This window comes from Chrysochloris asiatica, unplaced genomic scaffold (genome assembly GCF_000296735.1).
Source record: "Chrysochloris asiatica unplaced genomic scaffold, ChrAsi1.0 scaffold00038, whole genome shotgun sequence".
In the NCBI taxonomy this organism is placed as follows: Eukaryota; Metazoa; Chordata; class Mammalia; order Afrosoricida; family Chrysochloridae; genus Chrysochloris; species Chrysochloris asiatica.
The window spans coordinates 14,582,153-14,593,247 of NW_006408556.1; the positions used below are offsets into that span (position 1 = coordinate 14,582,153).

An 11,095-nucleotide genomic window follows, 5' to 3' on the forward strand; every position below is an offset into this window, starting at 1 on the left:
CAGAGTAAATTTGTGGTTTTCAATTTTCATTTCTTTTTCTTTTCTTAAGCCAGGGCCTCTTCTCAAAAGACATCTTCTGAAGCCCACTTGTTTAGAAATTTGGAGCTTCTGGGAACACAATTTAACAACTCCGCAGTGGAAAGGCCATCTCAGCTGTACCAGCACCTGGTGTTTGGTGAACCAGAGCCAAATCAAATGTTGATGACTGCTGTGTGTGGCTGAAGGGACCATGCTGGGAATGGAATGAGCAAGTCCTGGGTCTCATGCATTGTAGAGATCCATGGCAGGACCTTGGCAAAGGCCCTCCCTCCCTGCCCTCAAAGGGCAATTGGGGAAGCTCCTAGAAATGGGGTAGGGGTTTGTGTATGGAGAGAGCCCCTGGAAGAGGAAGTGGAGGGTGATGGGCTTGGGGTCTCTGAGAGGCCAGGCTGTCTCAGGCCAGACCATAAGTTCCAGATGAAAGCCTAGAGGTACAGCGAGGCTTTGTGGCTCATCAGAAAGAAACTTCTCCTGGTCAGGGCCTGGCCCTCAGTCTTGAAGCATGTGTTGTTGGTCAGGCTGGGGCTGCAAAGAGGCAAGGTTGACCTGAAGCCTCTTAGGATAAAGGGCATCCAGGGAGAGCTGGCACCCTGCCCCCCCAGGTCCTCGTCCTCTCAGGGACTCTGAGAGTTCTGCTGGCCAAGGGCCTGGGGGCTTAACCTCTCCTACACACCAAGCTACTCAACCCAGTCTGTGAGCATCAATGTGTAAGCCCCAGAGTCTGTGACCTCTCAACCGATGGCAGCCTTTCCCTCCCAGGAAGAGAGGAGACCAGGGTGGTTGGGGAGGGCCCATTCCTGGGCCAGTTCTTGCAGGCCAGATTCTGGTTGCAGGCGCTGCATGCCTCAGTCTATCCTGCTCCGCCCCCAGAGTCCAAGGGTCCAGATGGGAAGTGATTTTGAACTGTGCTGGGCACTGCAGAGAAAGCTCAAGCCAGGGACAGTAGGTGGGTAGGTAGCATGAGCTTTGAGGAGCTGCTGCATCAGGTGGGCGCCTTTGGGCCCTTCCAGTGGTGGAATGTGGCCCTACTGGCCCTGCCCCGGATGCTGCTGCCCCTGCACTTCCTCCTGCCTGTCTTTCTCGCTGCTGTGCCTGCCCACCACTGTACCCTGCCTGAGGCCCCTGACAACTTCAGCCACCAGGACGAGTGGCTAAAGGCCTACCTGCCCCTGAAGTCCGATGGCACATTCAGTTCCTGCTTCCGTTTCTCCCACCCCGGCCCCCTCTCCAACACCACATTGGATGAAAGAAGACATAGCCCTGGGGAGCTTACAGGGGAGCCGCTCACAGTGCCCTGTCCCCAGGGCTGGGAGTATGACCGCTCAGAGTTCTCCTCCACCATTGCAACGGAGGTAACACAAGTTGGGGGGCAACATGTGAGTGGGATGGGCTTGCCATTACCTTGGGTGGTAACTGTGTGAATGTTAGATACACTACTTTACCTCTTTGAGTCTCAGTTTAGCCATCTTTAGATGGGGTCTATGATGATAAAGCACTGAGTTTATATCCTGGCTTGTAGTAAAGACCCAAACACAGGAGCTGCTATTATTAGCTTAGGAGGAGATGAAGGTAGGGAAGGGCTAAGATGACTGGAGGAATTTGGGTCAGAGGACTGAGAAGGGTGTTTGTGTGGGAAATGGTGGTCCCCCTCTCTCCTCTTCTTTTTTCTGACCCTGGGTCTGGGATTTACATAGCTCATTGGGGTATGGGGTGCTGGCAGAGGCTACGTCTCTCCAGGATGAAGTATGACTCCTATTGTCATGGTGAAGGCCTCCATGGGAAGAAGCTGAGGCTGCAGGACTGGGCAGGGGCAAGGTGTACTACCCCGAAGCTGGGATGGATAGCTGGGGGTTCAATAGCTGCCACGGAGGTAAGGGAGATGTCTCAGTTGACCTCAGAAAGCCCAAAGGTCTGCAGGAGGGGCTGGTGTCCACTGGAAGGGGACCTGTGCCCATTGCAGGCCCCTCTTGATCTGTCCCCACAGTGGGACCTGGTGTGTGAGCACAAAGGCCTGAATCGAGCCACATCTACCTTCTTCTTCGCTGGCGTGCTGGTGGGGGCTGTGGCCTTTGGATACCTGTCGGACAGGTGGGGTGAGGTGTGGAGCCAACAGGAGGGTAGGGTGGGGGACTCTCTCCTACAACACTAGCAGGTGTATAGGTCTAGTCTGCCTCTGTCTTGGGATTTCCCCTTTATTTGGGAGCTGACCCTGCAGCCTCAGCTACTTCCCATGGAGGCCTCCTTGCAGGTTTGGGCGCCGCCGCCTGCTACTGGTAGCCTATGTCAGTACCCTGGTGCTGGGCCTGACATCTGCAGCCTCCATCAGCTATGCCATGTTCGTCATCACTCGCACCCTCACTGGCGCTGCTCTGGCTGGCTTTACCATCATCGTGATGCCACTGGGTGAGCCATACAAGGGATGGTCAGGGGTGGGCCTACAGGGCTGGAGGGAGGTGTTGTCAAAGGTGAGCTGAGCCCACCTGGCCACCACTAACTGCCTTTCTCTCTCCGGCCTCTAACCTGGGCCCAGAAATGGAATGGCTGGATGTGGGACATCGCACTGTGGCAGGTGTCCTGAGCAGTACCTTCTGGACTGGGGGTGTCATGCTGCTAGCACTGGTCGGGTACCTCATCCGAGACTGGCGATGGCTTCTGCTGGCTGTCACCTTGCCTTGTGCCCCAGGCATCCTCAGCCTTTGGTGAGACCTTCAAGTACTGGGGAACTGGAGATCCAGGAACTCAGCGACAGAATTCATAAGAGATTGAGACTCAAAGTCAGAGCCTAAGAGATAGAGAGAGAGAAAAAGAGGCTCCACAGACCGAGAAACAGAAATCAGTAGAGAGACAGAGACCAATAGACAGAGACCGATGGAGATAGATGATGCCAACTCAGAACAGTGAGAAACAAGGAACAAGACAGAGACAGGGAGAGACAAAGCCAGTGAGTGACAGTTCAGAACTAAAAGGCAGATTCAGAGATACAGATGGTGGCAGACACAGTGAGCGACCCAGACACAGAGTGAGCCAGGCAGAGTTTGAGGTAGGAGAATGAGCAGGACTAGTGTGGGGTGTGAGAGGATCCCTGGAAAGCAAGTGGAAGCCCAGGCAGGGTGGGCAGTTCATTGCCTACCTTTCCGGGTATGGGTCCCACAGTCATCTTATGCCTTCCTGTCACCCATAGGAAGAGTGAGTTGGTGGCAGGTATTGGGGCCAAGGTCCTGAGGGTGAGGCCAATTCATTTTGGTAAGGTAGGGTTGGTAAGGGACCCAGGGCCAGACAGGGAAGTTTAGGAGGAAGTGACCTGAATTGCCTTAAAGATGAGTAAGAGCTCATCAGAGTCCTGGGGTGGCATTGTAGGATTAAGAACTGGATTTCAAGATCAGTTTGAACTGTAAGGTTGGGGATTCAAACTTACCAGTTGCTCCTCAGAAACTCTATATATATGGTCCCTATGAATCGGAACCAACTTGATGGCACTTAACAATAACAAGAGTTCATCAGGTATGTGTATGGGAGAAGATAATGTTCCTGGTTGAAGGGCTGCCTGAGCAAGAGTCTGAATGGAAGCTGGCTGACGGTGGCTTGGAGTATTGTGAGCCACTCCCAGAACCCAACTTTCCTGCTGAATGGCCCCCTGCCTCTTCTCCAGGTGGGTGCCTGAGTCTGCCCGCTGGCTTCTGACCCAGGGCCGTGTGGAGGAGGCCCACAGGTACCTGCTCCGTTGTGCCAAGCTCAATGGACGGCCTGTGGGTGAGGACAGCCTGAGCTGGGAGGTGAGGGTGAATGTGTGTGTGTCCTGTGTCAAATGCCTCCTCCTAGGGGCTTACTGCATGTGGCTGGAAAAGCTCCGGACCACCATGGAAAGTTCCAAACTCTTTGGGATACCCTACCCACACTCTTGGAGTCCTGGTATAGTGCTGTGGGTAAATGCGCCAGACTGAACTGCAAGGTCGGCGTTTGAACTGCAAGGTCGACGGTCAAAGCTCACCAGCTGCTCCTTGGAAACCCTATACAGGGTCGCTATGAGTCAGAATCAACTCTACGGCACTTAATACCACCACCACCCACACTCTTGACCTTTTCTCAGCTCTCATGTGTACCCCTGCCCCTGCCGCCCCTGCCACTCCTGCAGAAGGGAGGATTCGAGACCCAGAGAGAGCAGTGTGCCCTGCTGAAGCCACATAGTCTACTCTGATCTTACAACACTGCCTCCCTCCCTCCCTGCCCAGGTCCTAAGCAAGATAGCCACCAGGGAGCGGGTGTACCGAAGACCTTCATACTTAGACCTGTTTCGAACACCACGGCTCCGACACATCTCACTGTGCAGTATGGTGGTGTGGTGAGGAACAGATGGTTTGAACCTGGAAGGCTGGTGTGGGGCAGCCACCAGGTGGGGCTGTGTGTGAGAAGGATAAGGAACAAATGAACTGCAATTGTGGAGGAAAGGAGCATTAGCTTCTGGGGGAGATCTGGCTGGGTGCGGTCAGAAGGATGGAGCAGGTACAAGAGCTACTTGGTTGGGTTCAAATTAGACTGTGCCCTTCCTTACTGTGCAGCCTTGGACAGGTTACTTAACCACTCTGGGCCTCAGTGTCCCTTGTGTATGAGGGGATGCTATTAGTTCAGACCTCACAAGGTTGCTGTGACCATTAGGATAAAAGGCTTTGGATGCAGGGACGTGCTGCGTATTCGCTGGGAAGGGGGTAAAGGTGGAGATTATGGAGAGGGAATTATCCTAGGCATCAGACCCTGAGAAGACAAGGAGGATGGGAAGGAGGGTCCCTTGAGTGACACCAGGATCCTCTTCAGGTTTGGAGTAAACTTCTCCTATTATGGCCTGAGCCTAAATGTGTCTGGGCTGGGACTGAACGTTTACCATACCCAACTGCTGTTCGGAGTCGTGGAATTACCTTCCAAACTGCTGGTCTATTATTCGGTGCGCCACGCGGGACGTCGTCTCACGCTAGCCGGAACGCTGCTGGGCACAGCCCTTGCTTTGGGCGCCAGGATATTGGTGTCCTCGGGTAAGCCCCGCCCCCGAAGGCCCCGCCCACCCCGGGAGGCACTGCTCTAGGGCGCCGCCCACGCCGCCCAAGCTTCTTTTCAGCCTGGCCTCCTATACCAGAAGCCCTAGCTCTTCTAGTAGGGCCTACTTACTGCCTGAACTCCGTTTTTCTCCAGAGATGGGCCTATGGAACACTGCATTGGAGGTGATAGGGAAGGGTTTTTCTGAAGCTGCTTTTACCACTGTCTATCTGTTCACGTCGGAGTTGTACCCTACCGTGCTCAGGTGAGGAGCGCCTGGGCTCCAGGGGGAGAGGTGGGCTTGTTAGTCACATTTGGTATCAACACCCCTATGTACACATTGAACCTAAAACCTACTGCCCTCCAGTCATTAGCGACCTGATAGGACGGAGTAGAACTGCGTCATTGGAGTCCTGGTGTGGCATTGTAGGATGAAGCATTGGACCGCAAAGGCAGGTTTGAACCACGAGGTTAGCGGTTCAAGCTCATCACCTGCTCCTTGGAAACCCTGTACAGGGTCACTATGAGTCAGAACCGACTCGACCGTACTTTACAGTCTTTATGGAAACAGACTTCCACATCTTTATCCTGCAGAGAGGTTGGTAGGTTTGAACCCCTGGCCTTTCGGTTAGCAGCTGAACGTTTAACCACTACACCACTTTACTTCAGTCCCTCTCATCCAAACCTGACACCTTGAAAACGAAGATGATCAGGGCCTGCCTGCGTTTGAGTCTGGGAAGAAAGGGAGCAGCATTTTCTTAAGCACTATGACTCTGAGCCACCACAGGCAACCCACCCCATCCACATTCACTCCCACTGAGGCAGAGCTGCCCTTGGGGGTTGTTTCTGGGGGCCCTTTCAGCTACCTTTAGGTGGTGACTCCTGGAAGTGGCAGGTTGGAAGAGGAGATGTCTATGCAGCTGGGTGTGTTTAGAAAAGCTTGAGCTTCCTCTAACAATATGGCAGTGCCCTAGTAGCACTATTAAGATAAGCACTGGACAGCTAACTCCAAGGTCAGCAGTTCAAACCCACTAGCCACTCCGTGAGAGACAGCTGAGGCTTTCTGCTCCTTTAAAGACTTTCAGTCTGGGAATTTCTATACAAGGTTCCAGTGAGTTGGGAATGACTCAATGGCAGTGGGATCAGCTCAAAGGGTACCCTGGTGGCACAACTGTTAAAGCATTGGGCTGCTAATTGAAAAGTCATTGGTTTCAAGCCACCAGCTGCTCCACAGGAAAAAGGTGTGGCAGTCTGCTCCTTTAAAGATTTACAGGCCTTGGAAACTGTTCTAATCAGTTCTACCCCAGCCTGTAGGTTGGTGTTGAGTCAGATTCAGTTCAACAGCATGGGCTGGTTTTTGTTTTGCCATTTTTTACCATCTTGTACAAGCTGCTGACTGACTTTGTTCCATACTACCCTTTGCCCACCTCCTTTCTCATAACTTTTCTTCTCCTGCAATGATTTCGCTTCATGCCACCTCATTGGAACTGAGAATGGGAGCCTCTGGCCAGGTGGAAAGAGCAACTGAAAGAAGCCCCAGCTCTCTTAGCTGTCTGGGGAGAAGGGCTCCTAGGGTCTGCCAGCCCTGAAGGAAGACCTGGGGGGCATGACCCAAGTAGGTATGAGCACCAACCTCCCTCATCCTTTCTCTGAACAGACAGACAGGGATGGGGTTGACTGCACTAGTGGGCCGGCTGGGGGGCTCTTTGGCCCCACTGGCAGTCTTGCTGGATGGAGTGTGGCTATCATTACCCACGCTTACTTATGGGGGGATTGCCCTGCTGTCTGCTTGCATCGCTCTCCTGCTGCCAGAGACAAGGCAGGCACAACTGCCGGAGACCATCCAGGATGTGGAAAGGAAAAGGTATGTGCATAGCATTCCTTATCTGCATATGTGTAAGCACATGCATGTGGGCACATGTGAAATGTATCTACTTGGTGCATATGAGTGAACAGTTGAGTGTGTTTTAGAGTATGTAACCTGGTATGAATCCATACGTGTGTGTACACAAATACCCAAGGTTATCAGGAAGAGGTATATGTGCATACTCAGCTGTGCCTACATATGTGTACAAGCATGTGTGTGAGTCACTTGTGGGAGTGAGTATATGTATTTGCATACCAGAGGTTAGGGAGAGTCCTGGGTCAGCCCTGATGGGACAGGTTGTGTGATAGGCTCAGGGGCTAAACCTTCTCTGCTCATCCAGCCTTCAGGAGGAAGAGATGCACATGAAGCAGTTCCAGGACTAAGTGGCATTGGAGACATGGAAGCTCTGCTGCAGGGTCTGAAAGAGCAGAAGGGCAGACCGTGTTGCCAGGTCTTGGGACATCAAGCCCTCGGCCCAGGGCTGGAGTTGCCACTGGTACCCACTCCTTGTACTCATCCTCAACTCTTCCAGCAACAGGGCAACTTCCCAGAATTACAATAGGTCACTGGAAAATGTTGGGGCCCCCTGTTATGGCTGGGGGATTCTATGAGTAAAAGTATCTCTTGGGCTGGGATAGCAATGAGGAACAGTGGGGAGATGCCTGGATGGGAAGCCATTGTGTTTGCCCTGGACTCTGATCCCAGCTTTGCCATTGATATGCTATGTGACCTTGAGCATATGGCTTCCCCTCTCTGGGCTTCTGCCTGTTCATCTCTCAGATGGGATAATGAAACCTTTTAGCAGCCTTCACAACAGAATCTGTTATTATATATAATCAAATGAAATACTGAAGAAGGTGCTTCTGGAGAAGTTGCTAAAGAAGAAGACTGTCCTATGATTTCTGGTACCAATTGGGCTGTCCACTAGGGAACCAGGAAAACAAAAGCCCTTTGTTCCCATGGCTGGTTCTGCTACCTCTCAGGCACTCTGTAGGCTAATACACCCCCTCCCCAATGCACACACACAGACACACACTCCCATCCTGTAACCCTCTGTCTAGGCCTTATACCCAAGAAGAGTTGAAGGCATGGGGGACAACCTTTTATTGGAGAAGCCAGGGAGGTTGAGGCCCATAAACAAGTTTTATGAGTACCCTGAAGTTCTAGAATTTCCTGGGGATGACAAGGAGGCCATTCTTCAAAAGGGGTGACCTATGACCCCCAGTCAGATAGGAAAGACAGGAAAGGGAGAGGTGGCAGAGTTAAGTCCAGGCTCTCTGTCCCACAAGCCTGTTGTTCCCATGGAGCCTAGGCCCAGGCCCCCATTTTCCCCATTCCCATTGGACCTCAGAGAGAATGGTAGGCAGCCTGAAATCGAGTGGGTTTTCCCGTGAGCATCTCATTTGGATTTTCTCTCTTCTGGGTCATAGATGTAACAGCCCACATCGCCAATGTTCACACCTGAGGGAGAGAACCCCATCACCAAAGTCTCAGCTGAGGACTGGGGAAACTGGAAGAGGGCTAGGGTGTGTTTGATCACAGGGGAAGTTCACACATCCCTACAGACCATGTACATGCCATACTTCAGGCTCGGTGTCTGCAGTGGGGCTGCCCACCTTTGGGGCCAAACAGGTAGCCATAACAGGGGATGTGGCAGTAGGGGACGCCGTCATGCTGGGTGGGACAGGGAGAGAAAAAGGAAGCTCATCTAAGCTTGTCTCTCTTCCCATCTCCAGTCTCCTCCTCCCAACATACCCACCCATCTCTGCCGTTTACCTCAGCGTGACTCCCAGCAGTCAGGGTCTTCCGGCACCGCTGGCACCTCAGACAGGGCCGGTGCCAATTTCTGCCCAAAGACATCACCTTCTCAGCTGGTGGGGGAAGAGGCAGTGATTCTGGGGACAGGTAGGGAGATCCACCTGCCTTGGACCACTTTTCTGCCCCTTGCTGTCCACCCTGCACCCCCTCACCAAGTTTTCTACTTTTACTTACCAAAATAGACGGGCTCCCCACAGCCAGGGCACAGTGAAGTCTCCCCAGTGAACGTCTTCGTGTGGGGAGGGCCTTTAAGGGGAAGAGGCCCTGGCTAGGGCTGAGGTGGGGGCCAGGACCTACACAGGTCCCACCAGCACATGCCTGCACATGGCACTAATGTTTTTCAAAAGCCATGTTCATCCCAGAGCCTTCCCCACTCCTTCCAATCAGACAGCTAAGAGTCTGCTTTCCTCAGGCTCAGATCTGAGCCCCATCACTATATGCAGGAGGGACCACCTTTTCCTTTCTTGTCCTCTCAAGGGCTCAGGTGCCCAGCAGCCCAGCCCTGTGAGCAATTCAATCCTCAGGAAATCTGAGCTGATAGAGGGGCTGGAGGGGGCAGAGGTGTCAGGTGTTGGGAGCATGGTATCAGTGTCCAGTCCAGGCAGTGGGAGGAAAGAACAAGGACTGGAGGGAAAAGCTGATAAAGGTGAGGGGCTGGCCCCATCCTAATGACCCCTCCTCACCCATAGGCCATTCTTTCCATGGCCCTGAGAGACTTGAGTCCCAGGTCAGCTCTATCTGACTAGCTGTGTGACCGCACAAGGTGACCTGCCCTATCTGGACCTGTTTCCTCACCTGGGAAATGGTTGTGATACTGCAATCTGCCCTAGTTACCTTATAACAGCTAACATGGGCATCAAAAAAGAGGCCACGGGTAAGAGAAGACTTTGCCAAGAACAAAAGTTGTAAGAATCAGAAGCAGAGTGCTGGGTGGAAAACTACCTCACCCCATCTCCTGTTCCAACCTAGTTCAGGAAGGTTCAGGAAAAGAAGGGGCTGGGACCCAACCTCACTTACTTTTCTTGCCCTGGGGGAGACCAGTCCTGGGTCGTGGGGGGCTGAAGCTGCTGGTGCTGAGGGGAGTGCTGCTGGCAGGGGTGGGAGTTGGGGGGTTGTAGAGGTAGGAGCCTACACCACCAATGTTCACCCCTGCAGAGAACACAAGTGGGGACATGGCTTGAGCCTGCAGCTCCCAGTCAAAGAGAGTTCTGCTGTGCCCTGACCCTTCCAAACCGGTACATACCCCTGGGTCCGAAGAGAGCCCCGTAGCATGGCTTGTGGCAGTATGGCCTCCCATTGTGCTGGACACAAACAGAGGGAAGGGGTTTGTTCAGGTCAGGAGGAGGGACTCTTCTGCACCCCACTGGTCTTCTTCTAAGACAGGCTGCCAGGTGTGTCTCTCCACTGGCCTGGCCTGGTGGAGTTGGGAGGGGTAGCGAATGGGCTAGCATAAGTGGGCACTAGCCAGAATTGCCAATGTGGTTAAAGGAGGTAGGGCAATAAGAGATCAGGAGACACTGCTGCCTTCCCCGCTCCCTCCTCCCCCTGTGACTGATGTGGAGTTCACAGGGTGGGAGGCTTTCGGGGTTGACAGTTGTGGTTGCCTATGGCAGGCCTCCAGGACTGAAACCAGTGGTGGGGACCAGGGAGCAATGACAGACAGGGCTGTGCTCACTGACAGGGCCTCACCTCTGCGTGCCCGCCAGGGGACAGGACGCTGTGGCACCGCTCACATTTCAGGCAGAAGGGATGCCAGTTCTTGCCCAGGGAGCTCACTTTCTCAGCTGTGGGGGGCAAGGTGAAACCGGAATGCGGAGTACCAGGCTAGTATCAAGCATCTTCCTTTACCTCTTAGCTCTCTGGGGAAACCGGACCCGCCCACCTTGCTCCCTGAAGACGATGGGGTGAGACTACCTCCATTCGTCCACCACACGATGCGCCCCATCTGGCTTTCGGAGAGGGGCCCCAGAGGTGCGCGGTACCTCTACGCCACGACAGGTAGAAAAGGGAATCTGAGATCCTACCGCCGTCAGCATCTCAGAAAACCCAGCGGTCCACAATCACCCCATCTTCACCCACCCTCAGCCCGGGCCTCACCAAAGAAAACAGGTTGCTGGCAACGCGGACAAGTCCAGCTCATGGCTCCGTACCTGGTAGCCGACACTGCACACCCTAGGTACTGCCGCGGGAGCTCCTCCCCCGTCCCCCTTTGGCTCCGCCCACGGCCCAGCTTTGAGCTTCATTGGACTGACTCCAAGGCTCCTCGGCGCCCATTGGCCAGCCGCCAGAAATTTAGAGCCCGGACTACACAGGCGACATCCCTGTTCCTTCAAAGAACATTACGTC

The 11,095-nt window shown here is 53.7% G+C and overlaps 2 protein-coding genes across 2 annotated transcripts; one reads left to right on the forward strand and one right to left on the reverse strand.

The window, feature by feature from the left end:
• The first annotated feature begins 998 nt into the window (after window positions 1-998).
• Window positions 999-7,314, forward strand: SLC22A7 (solute carrier family 22 (organic anion transporter), member 7). Its single transcript, XM_006860485.1, has 10 exons — window positions 999-1,391; window positions 2,024-2,127; window positions 2,288-2,442; window positions 2,570-2,738; window positions 3,689-3,812; window positions 4,269-4,378; window positions 4,849-5,063; window positions 5,221-5,329; window positions 6,722-6,928; window positions 7,260-7,314. Exons 1-10 carry the CDS (start codon window positions 999-1,001, stop codon window positions 7,312-7,314), a joined length of 1,641 nt encoding a protein of 546 aa, XP_006860547.1.
• Window positions 7,315-8,266: 952 nt separating this feature from the next.
• Window positions 8,267-10,889, reverse strand: CRIP3 (cysteine-rich protein 3). Its single transcript, XM_006860486.1, has 8 exons — window positions 10,847-10,889; window positions 10,439-10,533; window positions 9,993-10,050; window positions 9,767-9,898; window positions 8,924-8,995; window positions 8,708-8,802; window positions 8,548-8,605; window positions 8,267-8,392 (listed from the first exon to the last, which is right to left on the reverse strand). The coding sequence occupies exons 1-8, from the start codon at window positions 10,887-10,889 to the stop codon at window positions 8,331-8,333; spliced, it is 615 nt and encodes a 204-aa protein (XP_006860548.1). The 3' UTR covers window positions 8,267-8,330.
• Window positions 10,890-11,095: the final 206 nt, after the last annotated feature.

Excerpts from the sequence above, each read along its gene's own strand:
- SLC22A7 (XM_006860485.1), top strand. The coding sequence starts at position 999 with ATGAGCTTTGAGGAGCTGCTGCATCAGGTGGGCGCCTTTGGGCCCTTC. Across the intron at positions 5,330-6,721 it reads TTGTACCCTACCGTGCTCAG|ACAGACAGGGATGGGGTTGA; the intron begins GTGAGGAGCGCC and ends TTCTCTGAACAG. Across the intron at positions 6,929-7,259 it reads CAGGATGTGGAAAGGAAAAG|CTGCTCATCCAGCCTTCAGG; the intron begins GTATGTGCATAG and ends GCTAAACCTTCT.
- CRIP3 (XM_006860486.1), bottom strand. The coding sequence starts at position 10,889 with ATGAGCTGGACTTGTCCGCGTTGCCAGCAACCTGTTTTCTTTG. Across the intron at positions 8,803-8,923 it reads TGGGGAGCCCGTCTATTTTG|CTGAGAAGGTGATGTCTTTG; the intron begins GTAAGTAAAAGT and ends TTCCCCCACCAG. Across the intron at positions 8,393-8,547 it reads CTACCTGTTTGGCCCCAAAG|GTGTGAACATTGGCGATGTG; the intron begins GTGGGCAGCCCC and ends TCTCTCCCTCAG.